This window comes from Lissotriton helveticus, chromosome 1_1 (genome assembly GCF_964261635.1).
Source record: "Lissotriton helveticus chromosome 1_1, aLisHel1.1, whole genome shotgun sequence".
Taxonomy (NCBI): domain Eukaryota; kingdom Metazoa; phylum Chordata; class Amphibia; order Caudata; family Salamandridae; genus Lissotriton; species Lissotriton helveticus.
In genome coordinates, this window is record NC_136057.1 from 1002189920 (window position 1) to 1002207599 (window position 17680).

Below are 17680 nucleotides of genomic sequence, written 5' to 3' on the forward strand. Positions count from 1 at the left end.
GGATAAAAACGGAAATTGGGTTGTTTTTAAATGATTTAAAATGCTGTCAATCATGACTGCCTGGACAATAGTTGTGTGGATTGACCGGCAAGGGGATTAAAAAAACATACGGATTTTAGTATAGAGTCTTAAACAGCAGTATATTTGCACAACCTTGATACTAAAATGTACATATTTTCTTAAATGTGCATATTTCTTCCCATCTAAGTGTGTATATATCATTGAAACCTGTCAGGCGTTCATGCACAAGTGCGCATTAACTGGTTAAATAAATGCAGAAATATACAAAATTCAGCTTCATTTTGGCACAAAACCTACAATAAATATGGATAAATACAGGTAAAATTAGCAAAAAATAAATATGGATAAATACAGACAGAAATGACAAATATAAATACCATAAAACCGGGAGCCCTAATTATAAATGTTGTTTCAAAACGTGTGCATTCTGTAGAGCGTGTGGAATGTCGCCCTATGTTATGTATTGCAGAGCAGTCTTGTTACTCAACGCTGCCACTTTGCAACTGTTTTCTAAGAAGAAGGCGTCTTTCAAATAGGAATAATAACTCGACAACGTATTTAAAGAGCAGCAAGCAATCGTGGGATTTATCAGTTTGTGTATCTAAAAAGGTCCTCAGCACTTGGAGGTTTGGTACAGGTCTAAAGTTATTACAAAGGCTTGGATAGGAATTTGTAGTCCGCTTGTTCTAAAAATGTTTACGATACTTGTTGAACCCATGCAGCCTTAAAAAATGAATGACTTTGGGAAGTTGGTTTGGAGCATAACTTCCCACTCATTGGTTCAGTACACTAGCACAAGACATACAGTTGTTGACATTGTGACTTTTCCAAGAGCACATGTTCCTTAGGCGTACAAGGCTTTTTTTGGGGGTCAAGAAGTTGGTATTATCTGAGATTCATGATTGACATGGAGTAATTTCCTGTGTGTGGGAGCTAAATGTTCAAGTACTTATTTTCCCTACAATCTACTCTTAACATATTCTCATTTCCATAGGTGTGTTTGCACCAACCTTGTTCTCCAAAGTCTACGGGAAGCTTGTGTGTGGGGACTGCTTGAACATTACCCAGAATTCCACAACACGTTTCCTTTGCCAAAACTGCGAACTCGAGATGGTGAGTTGCTTTAGGTTCTTACAGAATAGATTTGTACAGCATCTACATGACCTATCGGAGGCTGTCGCAGGATGTATGAAGAAACGTTCAGCATCTGAACCCTATGGCCTAATCTTTAATTTGGATCAAATTTCTCATGATATATGCAGTACTTTTGTAAATGTGTTCATTAAGCACACAAAGCTTTTAGTGAGTTCATATATACAGTTTCTATAGCAGAGAAATAATGGTTATGAATACCGAAGATAATGAAAGGTTTATGCGTTTGCTATATTATTCAGTTGTTTCTGTAATCTGGCTAAGCTAACTGTTTGGCTGAAAGTTTAACCAAAAGAACATTATTTGTGTCTTTTTCATTTCTTGATGTTGGCGTTGATCTACTCTCTCAACCCTCTGTCCTACGCTTCCCTGCCCTGGTAGTGTTTATTTGCATTTGTGTATGCAGTATTTGCGCCCGTTGGATTTGGGTGAAAAGAAACCCGTGCTCCCTAGTCAGACCCGCCCCAGGCACTGGGGTGCACATTCTCGAAGCCTCCCCGCCCCCTCCGAACTGTCATAGGTAAATACCTGTGCATGTGAATCTGTGTAGGCTGCATGTTTACTGTGAGTTGTTCCAGTCGTTGTTTTCCTTTAATTTGTGTGGTTTCTTTTCGGTTTTCAGGTTGGACAAAACAGCACTTTGTTCTATGGTCAAACTGAGTAAGTATAGCGCACACTACAGGCTACTTGTTCTAAAGCCTGGCCGGTTAGCCACCCTGCAGTTGGTATGTGCGATCACATGTTTACTACCCCTCACCGATCCTGTGTCCTTGATAGCCTGATGATAAATGGTTTTGCATGGAGTCCAGTGTCTATCTGAAAAGTAAAAGTAGATTTACAAATTCTGAATGCGCCCTGGAGACATTGTACCGCTTCTGTAGCAATTGCCTTGCACACCTTTCCTGCCCCACTTCCTCAAAGGCTAGAGGTTATGTGGATACAGGGCAGGCATATTATTTGCCTGGTGCCTGGTAGGCCTTGCGGTGTCTCTCTCCTCCGATGATTTAAGGTACTGCTGTGAATGGTTGGAATGAAAATATTTAAAAAACGCAAAACTGTACTGCTTTCTCTTAAGTTTGGTGACTGCCCTGTTGTCTTATCCAGTCAATAATTATTGACGGAAGCATGCACAGAAGTCCATGGCAATGCTTTGTGCAGTTCAATCAAAGAGCGTTGCTGTTAAGGAGGCCATATGTAGACGGTTTTCTAAAATTACAGTGCGTCTTGAAAGGAGGCCAAATGGAATCATTGACTTTTCAGAATGTGCTCCTGCGTCTGAGGAGCAATCAGTAGTTCTGCGCACCACTGTACTCTTTCTAGAAATGCCTCGCCGTGAACTGAGGTGATCCTGTGAAATGAGTAGGTGCACGTTGTCCTTTCGTTGAGAGAAACCGGGGTGGAGGAATAATGAAGTCAAGATAATGGAAGTTTGGCTACTAAGAATCCTGGTGAAAAGGGCATGCAAGGGGTGGTTACATTGTGTTTCTATACTTTTATTGAAACTTCACTCTAATTTATACATACATAACTAGTTCCCTGTCATGCAATCAGGTGTGTGGCAAAACCTTAATGTCCCAACTCCTTCCAGCCATCAGGGTAGCCCCAACATGTGTTGTAGGTTGTCCCACATAACCTTTACAAATGCATAGTCGACCTGACGCACATTCCGAAATGCTTCTCTCCCTACCAGCAGTGTGAAACTGCATAAAAGCGGACTATAAAAACAGCACGAAGCATCCTCGACACTTACACAGGAGTGTACCCTTTCTTTTAACTACACATGCTTGCATGAAGGAGTCCTGAAACATTCAAGAAGGTGGGTTGCTTCTTCCTTTGTAACATGGACACACAACAACCCTAACACTTGCCAAAGGATGTACTCCCTTCACCTGGAGGCTCAATTCAGACTTATGTGGTGTGTGCGCTCCCCCCTCAACCATACAGAGCAGTCCTCACACTAACTGTAAGTAAGGTGTAGGTTCCTGTGCACACAACACCGGCTGCCTTATTAAAGTACAGCGCTGTCTTGAAAAGTCTTGGTTTGTAAATGTTGACCTGTTCTAACTTGTTTGGGTTTGATTTGTTGCAGGCCCCTGGTATACACAGTTTGTTTTCTGCTTCCTGCAGCATATCTCATTGGACTCATCTTCACACTAAAGACACACTCGCATATCTATGACATCCACATCAGTGACTGCCATGGTAAGCTGCTCTTCTGCATGCAGGTTGCATATCCATCAGTGTCTGCCATTTGAGGCTTGTACGCTCTCGCCCATGAATGTGGCATTTTTGTCAGTGGCTGCTACCTTTTGTTGGTTCACTGTGTGGGTTCTTTACCTTACCGTTGGAGACAGGCATCTATTTTTGGTCGATTGGTAACTGTTAATTTGCTACTTATCTGGAATGTTTCATTGAAGAAATCAATTTTGAACCTGTGCTCACTATGGTATTAAGGAGTCTCTGCTTTAGAGAATAGTGAGCTGCAAGTGGCTCTTTGCATAGTCATAAAGTTGGCACGCTTTTCTTCGCATTCCTCTGGGCAACGCCAGATCTTTAGCAAATTCATGGACTGAAGTGCAGTTGTATATAAAAGCCGTCTGGATATCATGGAGTTATTTATCAATGTTCTACTTTTTTGTTTTGTTTATGTTCCAGCTGGTCAGACTTGCAGATCCCCACACAGGCAGGGAACATACATTTAGGTAGCTAATATCTGTCCCTAGACGTCACCCCTTAATCCTTTTGTTTAACACATCAACTTTTAGAGTTCAGTGGCCTACAAGCATATTCTTGTTGGGACAGACTAGAAGGGCTTATTAATAAGAAACATCTGAGATAGAGTACATGCATGTAAAATGTTTGAAATAACATGATGTGTTATTGAAAATTGCTTTGAGAGCTGCACGTCTATTTTTAAAGGTGGCCTAACCGAATGTATGTCAACTAAATTATTCACATCTGACGTAACAAATCGACCAGTGCCATCAGATAGTTTAGTCATTACTGTCTGTAGGAGGCATGGTGTGGTCGTCCTAGCTATCATTCTACAGTTGTGTAAGATTAGGTCAGAATGGTGCCTTGAGTCATGATCTAACAGGCAACATGATAGCAAACACTTCTGCATTAGTGTAGCAGGTTACCAGAGTTCATGTCTGACCCTGTTCCAAATTTCTCAAAACTTGTCCGATGTCACACCACGAAAATACAAAAGCACAACCTGTTCCATGCAGCCTGACTCTAAACCTGCATCTCTACTGAATCACAGCTATTAGAGACTCCATTATCTTTTTGGTAACCCTGTACCACATCAGGATGCACCCCAGAATGGTATTGATCATGAGGAGAATGGCTTGCGCCTACCTTGTTATACCGAGGATGCCTTTTACCTTGATTTACAGAACGCCACGGACAAGCCACCTCTCCTGACACAGAGCTTGACTCTCCACATGGGCCACTATCAGAGGAGAGTGCTCATTTGCACTGGTGGGTCGAAGGGCATCTGAGATGTTAGTTATAACTGCCCTTCATTGATATTAAAACAAATGTTTTGACATGTTTGGCAACCGTGTCCAGCAACATTTAAGCGTTTAGCACAGTTTAATGTCGCCCTCATAGTTACTCTCATGGCTACCTCTTTGAACCCAAGTTCTTCCCCACCCGAACAGGCAGGTGGCCCGACATCTTGGACTGGCATCTGATGACCTGCGTTTTCGCACTAAGATCTCCATTCCAGAGAATCTTATTGTGCAGGCCTCAGTCAGTAAAACGAATCTCAATTGATTTCCCTCCACTTGAAGAATCTTGAAGGATTAATTCTTCTGGACAAATGTATGTTTTGTGCAGCCAGTCTGGCATTGTGATCTGTAAAAAGTCTGAGTCAATAGACCCATGCCATATGGGCCATGGCCAGTAAGATCCTGCTGGCAGTCACAGAAGATCGAAAAACCTCTTAGACCCTGATGTTACATGATGGACAGGGCACAGCAAAATAGGTTAGCCACACAGCTTAGGATACGATGGATTGCCATGGCAGGACAATTGGTACCAGTGGGATTTTCCTCGACTTGCCTGGATAATGTCCATTGGGTTCTCCAGCAGTGTGCAGGCTTTATTAAAGGACATCTCCTTTGATGAGGTTGCCTCTTCGGTGAAAAAGCAGACTCTGCTTTGGAATCTGTTAAAGACTATATAGCTACTTTGAGCTGTTAGCCCCTGCCAAACAATTCTTGCACCAGTTATGGGCGTTTATGGCTATTCCAGAGTGCTGGTGTATAGACAGACAACTTTACCAACCATTGATGTTATAGATAGACCAGTCCTTTTGGAACAGCAGACAGCATGGTGGGCAGTATAGGTACCAGTTTCCAACTCCTCCTTCCCTGCTACAGTAGCCAACAAATTGCTTACGTTTGCCCTCAGCGGTGCATGCCTACCCAGTAGAAAGGTACCAGATTCTCATAAAGGCCGGGGTTTGTTACTCTTGCTGTCTGCCTGCCCCCAAAAAGATGGGGGGCCTTATGCCCATCTTGGACCTCCGACTTCTCAACACCTTCCTACAGAAGGATTGATTCAAAATGCTCACATTGGCACAGATCCTATCTGCTCTTGAGCCAGGAAACTGGATAGTGTCCTTGACCTTGCCAAATGCATATTTTCATATCCAGTCTGTAGTCCCACAGGCATTACCAGCGATTCAAGGTGGATCAGGAGCATTTTCAGTTTGTTGTGCTCCAGTTTGGCCTCTACCCACTCCTCTGGTGTTCACAAAGTGATGGCTGTGGTCACTGCACAAAACATTGGAGGCTTGGAGTTGCTGTATCTAGACTGCTGACTTCTAAAAACATGCTTGCCGCAGTCAGTCGTGGACTAACTCATGATGACCGCAAACCTTTGGAACTAGTTGGGTTTCCCCATAAACAAGATGAAGATCCACCTGATGTCCTCTGCGAGCCTTCCATTAATTGGGGCAATTCTAGATACAGGTGAGTTCAGAGTTTAAACTCTGGAGCAATGAGTCCTTGAGATTAGGGCTGTGATGCTGATGTTTCATGCTTGCTCCTGGATTAAGATGAGGGTGGCTATGAGGCTTCCTGGTTTCCTAGCTTCATGGATCCTTCTTATCAGCCACGCCAAATGGCACATGAGAGCCCTACAATGGAAATTGAGGTTCGGGTGGGCTCATTTTCCAACACCATTGAGATTTCAGAGGAATACGCTTAAGGTCTGCAATTGTGGCTTACCAACTGCAGTTTGTTCTGCTGCAAGTCATTTCTCTTCTGCTCCCAGAGCTGACAAGGGTGACAGGTGCTTCGTTGCTGGGTTGGAGGGAGTAGGACAGGTGACCTAAAGAACGGCGTGATCAGAGGACTCTGGTGTGCAATGGAGGGCTGGCTCCACCTCCGTCTACTGGAATGTGGGTCATTTGTCTGTTCCTGCCATCCATGAAGTTGGGGCAGATTCTCACAGACCACACAAAGCAGGGCGGAGATTCGGATCTTGGGTCCTGAGCCAGGGGCACCTCGGGAGTTTAATGGTTCTCCAAGACATTTTCTGCTGTACAACCACCTGATGGGCTCTCTGAATGCAAGATCAGACAAACTGAGCAGGTGTCTGACAGATCAAAAAGTGTGCTACATCTAGAGGTGGCGCAGAGAATCTTCCATCATTGGACGGGGAAGGGCCTGGCTTGATCGTTTCACCACCTTCAGGAACATGCACTGACATCAATTCTGCATGTTGAAGTTTCTGCAAGAACTCTAGCTAAGAGAAACATTCTGTCTAGAATGGAACAAGGGACTCCTGTACTCATTCATGCCACTTCTTCTCCTGCTCTTAGTTCTCAAGAGTGACTGGTCCAAGGCCTTGCATGCACAGGACACCAAATAGATATCAGATATGTGCAGCACTACTTATACACGAGACAAGCCAAATTACAACCTCCTAGTGACATGCTCATAAAACGTACTGAATTTGTCATCCCCACCAGCTACATTTTCTAAGCAAATGTTCTATTCCTAAATATAGAGGCACTGCGATTGGCTCTCAATTTGCTCCATTGTATGCCTCGCTATTAATGGGCTGTTTTAATAGTGAATGCTCCACTTGTTCTGATCTACAAGAGTTTGAGATTACCCTCCTATTAAGACAACAGTACATTGATTATATCTTTATCATTTGGAAAGAAAATGGTAATACTGTAATTGATTGTAATAAGGATGTGAATCAGTATGACATGAACATTAAGCTTACACTTGAATTTAGAAGTTCCAAACTCACCTTTATGGATTGTGCGAATTCAGAGCAGACTTGACATGAATCCAACATCTGTAAATATCGTACCACATGCCGCAGCAGCCCACCCCAGTCATTAGATTGACAGTGTTTTATTTGGTGAATGCCTAGGTGCATTGTGAATATGCAATTCTGACATTGCTTATGAGAGGGAGATGAATAATATCGAAAACCTGTTATTAAAAAAGAGGGTATTGTTTTAAATCTGAAGATCTGAAAGAGACACGTTAGTGATAGATTCCTTACCTTAGAATATCCCCAGGCGTCAGACTGGATCCGAAAATTTTTGCGTAGCAATACCCCTGTGCGCCGGCAGACGTCATCCGCGGCTCTGCGTCCGTCGTTGGCGCCGGAATGACGTCTTCGGAGAACTTGGACGACGCCCATGTGCACTGACGTCCGTTCTTCTTTTTTCCGCGCCAGCTAGCGCAGATCCGGAGAAGCTCTACCCCGTAGTCATTTTTTGACTTAACTTTTTTGATCTTTTGATCATTGCTCTATTCGAGTCTTCGACTCCGACGGTGCTGGTAGGGATGCCCAGGTGTAAACCCTGTTCCAAGTGCCACCGACTGATGTCGGTTACTGACCCCCATCGCGGTGCCTGAAGTGTTTAGGCCTCGACCACGACGACCGTACCTGCTCTGACTGGCGGGCCCTGACGTCGAAGGCTAAGCGGGAGCGGTCCCGCAAGCGGCTCGAGCTCCGGCAGTCGGCCCCGCGCCGCTCAAGGTCCCGGTCCCACGGGAGGTCGAGGGACCGGTCGCGGGGTCGGAGTCCTCGCAGCTCCGGGAGTGGGCGTCGGTCATCAGGATCCAAGTCCTCAGGTAAGAGGCATGAGAGGTCGGAGAGGCATCATTGTTCCTCTGACCCACCCAGACGCTCGCGCGATGCAGCCGGGGTGACACCACCCACGCGGCTCTGACTGAGTCGCAGGCATCGCCGCCTGCCCCACACCTTCGGGTCCCTGGGCATGACGCGACGCCGGAGTAGGTCGAGCGGTACCTCATGGCCATGGGGTCCCTCCCTCCTCAGCAGGGTCCCGTGGCGCCTTCGGGCCCGACGGCCCCGGCTGGAGGCCCTAGCGGGTCGGGTGCTTCGGCCCCGGTGCCGCCGGCGAGTGCTTCGGCCCCGGTGCCGCCGGCGACTTCGGTCCCGGCGCCGCAGGACTCACCGGATCTGCTTCCGGATCTGGGTCGTCGCCGGTCGACCTCACGACCGCGCCGGCCCCACGGATGTCGCCCCCCTGTGGACGCCGTCCCCAATGTTCCCTTCGGTCCGACTCTGGCGCCGGAGCGGCGCCGCTTCCGACGGCCTTTGGAGATTTTTATTTCCATGAGGAGGCCCCGTCTGTTGAACCTGTTCTACAGGAGATGGGTGGCGAGGGTGATTGGGAGGGGTCTGCGGACCCTCTGGCAGAGGAGTGCCAGTCTCAAGAGGACTGGACATATGAGCTTGGGGAGGCCAGTGATATTGACACTTCGCCAGACACTGGATTTGTCTCCCCTCCCACCGTGGCTACGGAGGAGGGGGTTGCTTACAGTGTAGTGTTGACGAGGGCAGCCAAGGCCTTAAACCTTGAGCTTCCCGTCGCGGCCGTGAGGACTAACCTCCTCACTGAGGTCCTTAAACCGCAGGCAAGCTCCAGTGAGCCTCTGCTGCTGTTTAATGAGACCTTGTGTGACGTTCTTGTGGGCACTTGGTCCAAGCCCGCCACAGGTCCGCCTGTGGATAGGAACGTGGCCAGACGCTACCGCCCGGCTCCGGGCGACCCTTGCTTTTTGTCCACCCATCCCACCCCCGAGAGCCTGGTCATCCAGGCCTCTACTTCCCAGACCGCATTCCCGACGGCCCCGCCCGATCGGGAATCCAAGAGGTACGAGCAGTTCGGGAAGAAGGTGTTCTCGTCCCTGAGTTTGGGACTGCGGTCTGTCAATACCGCATGCCTCTTGGGCCGCTACACCCACACCCTGTGGGACACGGTCGCGGACGTGCTGCCACAATGTCCGGAGGAGGTCCGGGCTAAACTCGCCCAAGCCCTTGCAGAGGGTCGAGATGCAGCGCGATATTCCATCCGGTGTGGGCTGGATACCACGGACTCACTGGGCAGGGCGATGGCAACGACGGTGGCGGTTCGACGCCACGCCTGGTTGAGGACCGCCAACTTTTCGGCCGATGTCGAGTCCACTCTTCTGGACATGCTGTTCGATGGCAGTCGCCTCTTTGGCGACAAGGCAAACCATGCGCTTGAGCGTTTTAAGGACTCCAGGGCTACGGCCAAGTCCTTGGGCCTCTCGGCCCCACGTCAGCAATCGGGTGCCTTTCGCTCCTTTCGTGGCCACGGAAGGTGCGCCCCCACATGAGCTGCCAGCCACGCACCGCAGAATGTTCAGCAGCGCGGTGGCGGCCGTGGAAACCGCCGTAACGGCGGTCGGGGACAACGGCGAGGCCAGTCCACACCTCCCTCCGCAGCACCTGCCTCAAAACCTTCCTAGTCCGTGTTTTCAGGCCCATGTGACACGGTGGGTGGCAGGGTTCGCCATCACCTCTTCCACTGGCGCAATGTCACGTCGGACAGGTGGGTGCTGCAAATCGTCCAAGGGGCTACTCCCTCCCCTTCGGGGCGTCCCCTCCAGCCATGCCACCGCAATTCCACCGCGTGTCGGGGGATCACTTGCAACTTCTGCAAGAGGACGTCACGGCCCTCTTGGCCAAGGGGGCCATTGAGCGGTTCACGATAGGCCACGAGCACTTTCAGTTTACCGTGCTCCCCTTTGGCCTTACAAGCGCCCCACGGATGTTCACGAAGGTGATGGCGGTGGTCGCAGCTCATCTGCGCAGGTTAGGGGTGCCAGTCTTCCCCTACCTAGACGACTGGTTGTTGAAGGCGGGCTCGCACCAGACAGTCGTCAGCCACCTCCAGACTACGGCCGACCTCCTGCACTTGCTGGGGTTCTCCATCAATGTGCCGAAGTCGCACCTGTGTCCCTCTCAGAAGCTCCTCTTCATCGGAGCGGTTCTAGACTCTGCGCAGGTTCAGGTTTATCCTCCCGAACAGCGGGTTCGGGATATTCAGGCTCTGATTCCGATCTTTCAGCCTTTATCCCGAGTCTCGGTCAGGTTGACGCTGCGGATTCTGGGGCTGATGGCCTCCTGCATCCTTCTGGTGCATCACTCCCAGTGGCGGATGCAGGCTCTGCAGTGGGACCTGAAGTTTCAGTGGGCCCAGCATTAAGGCAACCTTTCCGATCATGTCTTGATCTCGGAAGGCACTGCAAGACAGTTGCAGTGGTGGCTCACGGACCGCGATTGGGTCAGTGGCAGATCCCTCTCCCTACCCCACCCGGAGCACGTGGTTGTGACGGACGCGTCCCTCCTGGGCTGGGGAGGCCACATGGGAGAGGCGGAGATCAGAGGCCTCTGGTCTCCAGCGGAGTCCCAGCTCCATATCAACTTTTTGGAGCTGTGGGCGATCCGTCTAGCACTGAAAGCATTCCTCCCCTCTGTCCGGGGGAGTGTAGTGCAGGTGTTCACGGACAACACCACCGCCATGTGGTACTGCAACAAACAGGGCGGGGTGGGGTCGTGGACCCTATGCCAGGAGGCTCTGCGCCTCTGGCAGTGGCTGGAACATCAGGGCGTGACCATGGTGGTTCAACACCTGGCAGGTTCTCTGAACAGCAGGGCGGACGAACTCAGCCGTTGGTGCATGATGGATCACGAATGGCGTCTGAACTCGGACGTGGCGCACGGCCTCTTTCAGCAATGGGGAGAGCCTTGGTTAGATCTATTCGCCACAGAAGAGAACGCGCAATGTCATCAGTTCTGCGCGTTGGAATTTCCAAGGCGGCACTCGCTCGGAGACGCTTTTCGTCGCGAGTGGAGTCTATTGTACGCCTTTCAGCCTATACCGCTTCTGCCCAGAGTGCTGAAGATCAGGCGCGACCGGGCCCAGGTTATCCTTGTGGCTCCGGACTGGGCACGAAGATTCTGGTATCCCGAGCTACTCAGCATGTCAGTCGATCCCCCGATTCGTCTGCCTCTTCGGGAGGACCTTCTGTCGCAGCAGCAGGGGACTGTTCTCCACCCGAACCTGTCCATTCTCCACCTACAACCTTGGAGATTGAGTGGCGGTAGTTGAGCCCATTTGACTTGCCTCCCGAAGTCTGTAATGTCATTCTGGCAGCCAGGCGTCCCTCCACAAGGTCGGTATACGCCTGCAGGTGGAACAGATTTGTGGCATGGTAATGTAATGTAATGTAATGTAATGTGTATACTTGTAAAGCGCACTGTTGCCAGTCGGCGTCCTGGCACTGTATACCGCTGGGGAACCTGTCCTGGCTTTCCCTGTGGGATGGTCCCTGCTGGGAATCCCCAAGGTGGAGCCAGGCATCCCCGGCGTTGATGGGGCCGTTGTGGAGATTAGGCAAGCTAATGCCCAGAGTTGCCGAGTGGGATCCCTGGTTAGAGTAGGCACCGAGGCGAGAATTATCGATTCCGCTGACCCTGGTCCACAACCCGGCCGCGTCAGGAATCGAACCCTGGTCCCGGGCCTACTTCTGCTTCTGGGTCTGCCGCCTCTTAACTAGTGAGCCACACCACTCCACTGCATGGTGCACAGCAAAGGCTGTGGATTCACTCTCTGCCACTCTTTCTGAGGTTCTCCTCTTCCTTCTTTCTTTTGCCCAGCAGGGCTCTGCTCTGGGCACTATCAAGGGCTACCTTTCTGCCCTTTCCGCCTTCTTGAGGCTACCTGATCATCCTTCCTTGTTCAAGTCCCCTATTGTAAATAGGTTTTTGAAGGGCATCACACACATGTTCCCTCCTGTTCCTTTCGTGATGCCCCAGTGGGACTTGAACCTTGTTCTTACTTACCTAATGTGTGCTCCCTTTGAGCCGCTCCATAACTGCCCTCTCCGTCTTCTTACTTTGAAGACTGCTTTCCTGGTTGCCATCACCTCTGCCAGGATAGTGAGTAAGCTCCAGGCTCTTTCTCCGAGGCCAGCGAAGTCATCTGCGGCGTCCCGCAAGGATCTACATGAAACCTCTCGCAGCCATCGCACGCCAGCACAACCTCAACATCCTCTCTTACGCCGACGACACCCAGCTGATCTTCTCCCTCACCAGAGACCCCGACACCGCCAGAACCTGCCTACACAAAGGGATGAAAGACGTTGCCAAGTGGATGAAGGACAGCCGCCTGAAACTGAACTCTGACAAGACGGAAGTCCTCATCCTGGGATCTTCGCCCTCCGCCTGGGACGACTCCTGGTGGCCCCCAGCCCTGGGCACCGCACCCAAGGCAACCGACCACGCACGCAACCTGGGCTTCATCCTGGACCCCTCCCTCTCGATGACCAGACAAGTCAACGCCGTCTCCTCATCGTGCTTCAACACCCTGCGTATGCTTCGCAAGATCTTCCGCTGGATCCCGACCGAGACCAGGAAGACTGTCACCCAGGCACTCGTCACCAGCCGACTGGACTACGGAAACGCCCTCTACGCCGGAACCACAGCCAAGCTGCAGAAAAGACTCCAGCGCATCCAGAACGCCTCCGCCCGACTCATCCTGGATGTCCCCCGACGCAGCCACATCTCCAGCCACCTGAGGAACCTGCACTGGCTCCCCGTCGACAAGAGGATCACGTTCCGGCTCCTCACCCATGCACACAAGTCTCTCCACGACCTGGGCCCCAAGTACCTCAACGACCGCCTGACCTTCTACACGCCCACCCGCCAGCTACGGTCCTCCAGCCTCGCCCTCGCAGCCGTACCACGCATCCGAAGAGCCACCGCCGGAGGAAGATCCTTCTCTTACCTGGCTGCCAAGACTTGGAACTCCCTCCCCATCCACCTTCGGCTGACCCAGGACCATCTCGCCTTCAGGAAACAACTCAAGACCTGGCTGTTCGAGCAGTAGCATACCCCTCCCCCCAAGCGCCTTGAGACCCTCCCGGGTGAGTAGTGCGCTATACAAATGGCATGATTGATTGATTGATTGATTGATTTCTTCCACGCCTCCTTTCCTCTCTGTTCATCCGGACAAGGTTGTGTTGCGGACAAGACCTTCTTTCCTGCCCAAGGTTGTCACGGCTTTCCACATCGGGCAGTCCATTACTTTGCCCACCTTCTTTCCGCCTCCCTCGAAAGAGGAAGAGAGGCTCCACCGTCAGGACCCAAAACGTGCGCTCTCTTACTATCTAGATCGCACACGCCAGTTCTGGGTGGATGACCAACTCTTTGTTGGTTACGTGGGCGCTAAGAAGGGAAAGGCGGTGCACAAGCGGACCATCTCCCGGTGGATCATCTTGTGTATCCAGGCATGTTATTCCTTGGCTAAGAAGGAGCCCCCTGTTGGATTGAGGGCTCATTCCACTCGGGCCACGGCGACTACCACTGCCCTGGGCTGGGGAGTGCCCTTGCAGGACATTTGCCAGGCAGCTACGTGGGCCTCGCTGCACAGGTTCGCACGACACTACTGCCTGGACAGCCAAGTCCGGAGGGATGGCTTCTTTGGCCGTTCCGTCCTCCAGGACTTTCTGGTGTGATTATTGGTTCGCAGACCCACCACCGGGGTTGGTATTGCTGGGGTATCTATTCTAAGGTAAGGAATCTATCACTAACGTGTCTCTTTCAGATGCACAAGTTACTACTTGTGTAACGATATATCTGTAAGAGACATTAGTTAGTGATAGATTCCTTACCGACCCACCTATCCTCCCCGTTCTGCGAACCGATATCTAGGGTTAAGGTCATCCCCTTTCAGGGCCTCAGTTTCATGGCACCAATGTTGGTTCTATCATGGCTCTACGTATCTGGCGCGGAAAAGCTGTGTATCAGAACTGACGTCAGCGCGCATGGGCGGCTTCTAAGTACTCCGACGACGTCATTCCGGCGCTAACGACGACCGGCGCGGAGCTGCGGACGACGCCTGCCGGCGCTCAGGGGTATTGCTACGCAAAGTTTTCCGGATCCAGTCTGACGCCTGGGGATATTCTAAGGTAAGGAATCTATCACTAACTAATGTCTCGTACAGATATATCGTTACACAAGTAGTAACTTGTGCAGATAGCCAAAACCAAAGGAACACTGGAATCTAGACATGATTTAATTTACAAACACACTACTGAAAAAACTCCTAAATAATCTGAAAATAAAGTTGATTCATAAACGGTTTTAGTCCATAGAATAAAGAAATATTTGTTATTCCATAAACACGGTCATCTCTTACATTTCAACAAAGATTTATCCAACCACATCACAGACAAACTAGCATTTTCTTTCAGAAGAGGCACTACCCTCAGGAATATCCCTCACCCCAGTGATACTTAAATATTCTAAAAACAACAATTTAGAGTGCTACCTGAGGGGGGAGTGGGGACGAGCTTGCCTGGCTCCAACATGTCCACAAGTCCGTAGAGCTCCTGCGACACAACTCACTATCCTCCAGAATCCTTGCCCCGATTGCACATTTTTCGTCCTAGTTTCCAAGGGTTTATTCTTCGGCTCCCTGCTGGATGCACCAGAGCTCTGGCGCTGGCAGAAAGCTGAATAATTGGACCGTTATCTGAGAAGCGGTCTGCTACATGCATGGTGCGTCCTGATTCTAGAGTGCTGAGGACCGCCGCAGAATCATGGAAGTAAGTGCAGACCAGAGGTGGACACGAGAAACCATCCGGGTGTGACGGCATTGCAGTGAATCTGGCTGACTGTGCCGTCACCCGCTCGGGTGTCACGGAGCGGTGCCTGCCTTCCCCGGCTGGTCCTCTGTGACCAGCGGAGGCCATGCCACAGAAGAGTGGATCGGCCTCCCTCGCAGCCAGAGGTCGGCTGGAGGTGCGGCTTATGAGGTGTGATGTGGTTTCTCCATTGGACCTGCGGGGAGTGGGACCATTCGTTCACTGCTGGGACCCATAAATCGCAATTGGCTCGTCAGACCCTCCCTTACTGTGGAGTGCGCCCCAGGGGTCAGGAGTTCCTGCAACTACTTTCATAGGCCTTAACCTTTACCGCCTAAGGCCTTTCAGCTTGGGATTATCTTGCTGTGGCATGGACTGGCTTCATATTGCTTGAGACCGTGCGAGACTGGTAAGGCATTGTGCTTTTGTATAGCTACGCTGTGGTTTTGCAGCCTTCGTTGGCCAGAAACTTAGGATATATAATTTGTGGTGCTTGCTGATAACAGGATACACCTTGAGCTAATGTTTGTTTAGAACTTGAGTATATTGGGCTGCAGGTGCCAAAAGGGTTGCAGAGGTGTTGGTGGACTTCGGCCATGGCACTCATTATAGAGGATCCTAAAGTTGAGCGTAATAGGGACACGGCGTGTGAGCACCTATGTAGGACTTATGCCATGTGACTTTGGTAAGATTGTCGGTCTTGTGCTCTGTTGGTTCTCCACCCTGTGATCACTTTTGTACATCAGGGAATCCCAGTTTTGGTTCGGTATGATATATTTACGTACTGCTACGTTGTTTCATTTCCTTTCAGTGTTCTCTTCTTCTGAGCTATGGGTGCACATTTGTTAAATACATGCTACTTCTGTAGCTGGGTTCAAGATGGAGTTGATAACCGGCAACATACATCCTCCATGTGTGCTCCACAACATGTAAAATGTATTGTTGTTTTATATTTTCTTGGGTTTTGGTGGATCTGGGAGGGGGTGGGCTGGACTTCTGCTATGATTAGTTAAGGGCTGCATAGAGTGAGTGGATTAATGATTGAGGGTAATGTTAGTTTTTTTGTCTTAAAGAATATATAGCTTGGCTGGATCCTCTGATTAGATATCTGATTGTAGAGTGTTCTGGGAGATATAGAGCTGTCCTGTTGAAATCAGGATATCCGCTCCCATACAAGATTTCTTAAATGGAATGTAAAAGGTTTAAATGATCATTCAAGAGGTCCACCCCGCCACCCATCTGCTGCTGCTAAGGTGATCCAGAACATAATGGATCAATTGGGTCTACTTGTGATGCACACAGGGGTTCTAAAGCCTTTGAGGGCTAGATTTATGAAATTGGATAGAGAAATTGCACAAGAAGAGTGGGAACATCATGTCTCAGGCGACACCCAGTTCCTGTATGACATTCAGACGAAGATTAAGGAATATTATGACACTGCGGACAATGAAATTAAACATCTTGAAAAATACGTAACCGCTAGGGTGTACTGGGAAGGGTGAAAGACCAGGAGCTACTTTAGCAGGATTGTGAAATGTGAAGGGTATGCCCAGACGTGGGTCCCATGGTCACTACACCACTGAATTCAAGCTAACCTGGTTGATGAACGGTGATGCCCTGAAACTGGTCCTAGGATGCTTGTTTCTGGTCCAGGGAGGACCTGGCTTGGCAGTTCGAGCTGGACTGTTCCCACAAGGAACAGGGTCAAGTCTGATTTGCATATGGCTGGGTCCAAACTGGGGTGGTGTGGTGAGCAAAAGAATGATGGATTTAACCCAGATCCTTGTGACTGGGGGTGAATGTTTGCTTTGTTCAGCATTCCATCAGTCAGTTGTTTCTTTTGCTATCTTAAATGGGGAGTATAGCCCTAATGAAAATGTTCATACTCCCTATGTTTCTGTTCCTGTTTCACAACATCCCAGTGTTACTCCTGAGGTCATTATTTGCTCTTTATGCTCTCTAATGCTAAAGTTAGCCTGGGCCGTTAAACAATCTAGGGTCTAGTGGGACGTCCTTACTCTGCCTATAGATATGGGGGGGGGAGGGGTTAAATGCACCAGGGCTGAAGCTGCACTAAAGGGCACATGCTCATTTTTGAGGTCATGGTCCGCACAATTTGGCGCATTTGTTCATTGAGAAGGATGCCGCTGCCCACTTTCCCTGCCGCAAACATTTCTGCAAACTTGCGAGTCATCACTCTACAATACATGCCTGGTGCAGTTTATTGTCCAAACAGTCTGGCTGTCTATTGTACTCCCCTTATGTGCAGTTTCAGGGGAGTGTGGCACAGGCATTACATGCACTAGCAATGGACATGATGGGTGATCTCTTTGAAAATGGGGTGGTGAGCAGCTACGAAGCAGTTTTGGAGGGAACCCAATCAGTCACCCCTCACTTGCTTCCAATATCCTATATTTTGACATGCTCTACGAGACATAATGGGAGAGGACTTGCAGGAGCCCCCAGAAATGCTAGTGTTCTCCTCTTAATACAGTCCACTACCCCTGTGAAAATTGGTGTCTAAATTCTACGCTTTTACG

At 49.8% G+C, this 17680-nt stretch overlaps 1 protein-coding gene across 1 annotated transcript in view; it reads left to right on the top strand.

Moving 5' to 3' along the window:
- LOC144819850 (uncharacterized) overlaps window positions 1-17680 on the top strand; it is a 444078-nt gene that overhangs the window by 381134 nt on the left and 45264 nt on the right. The window contains exons 13-15 of the mRNA XM_078677585.1: window positions 1016-1134; window positions 1796-1833; window positions 3263-3375. Coding sequence (XP_078533711.1) covers window positions 1016-1134; window positions 1796-1833; window positions 3263-3375 — 270 coding nt within the window. The remainder of the gene's footprint in view (window positions 1-1015; window positions 1135-1795; window positions 1834-3262; window positions 3376-17680) is intronic.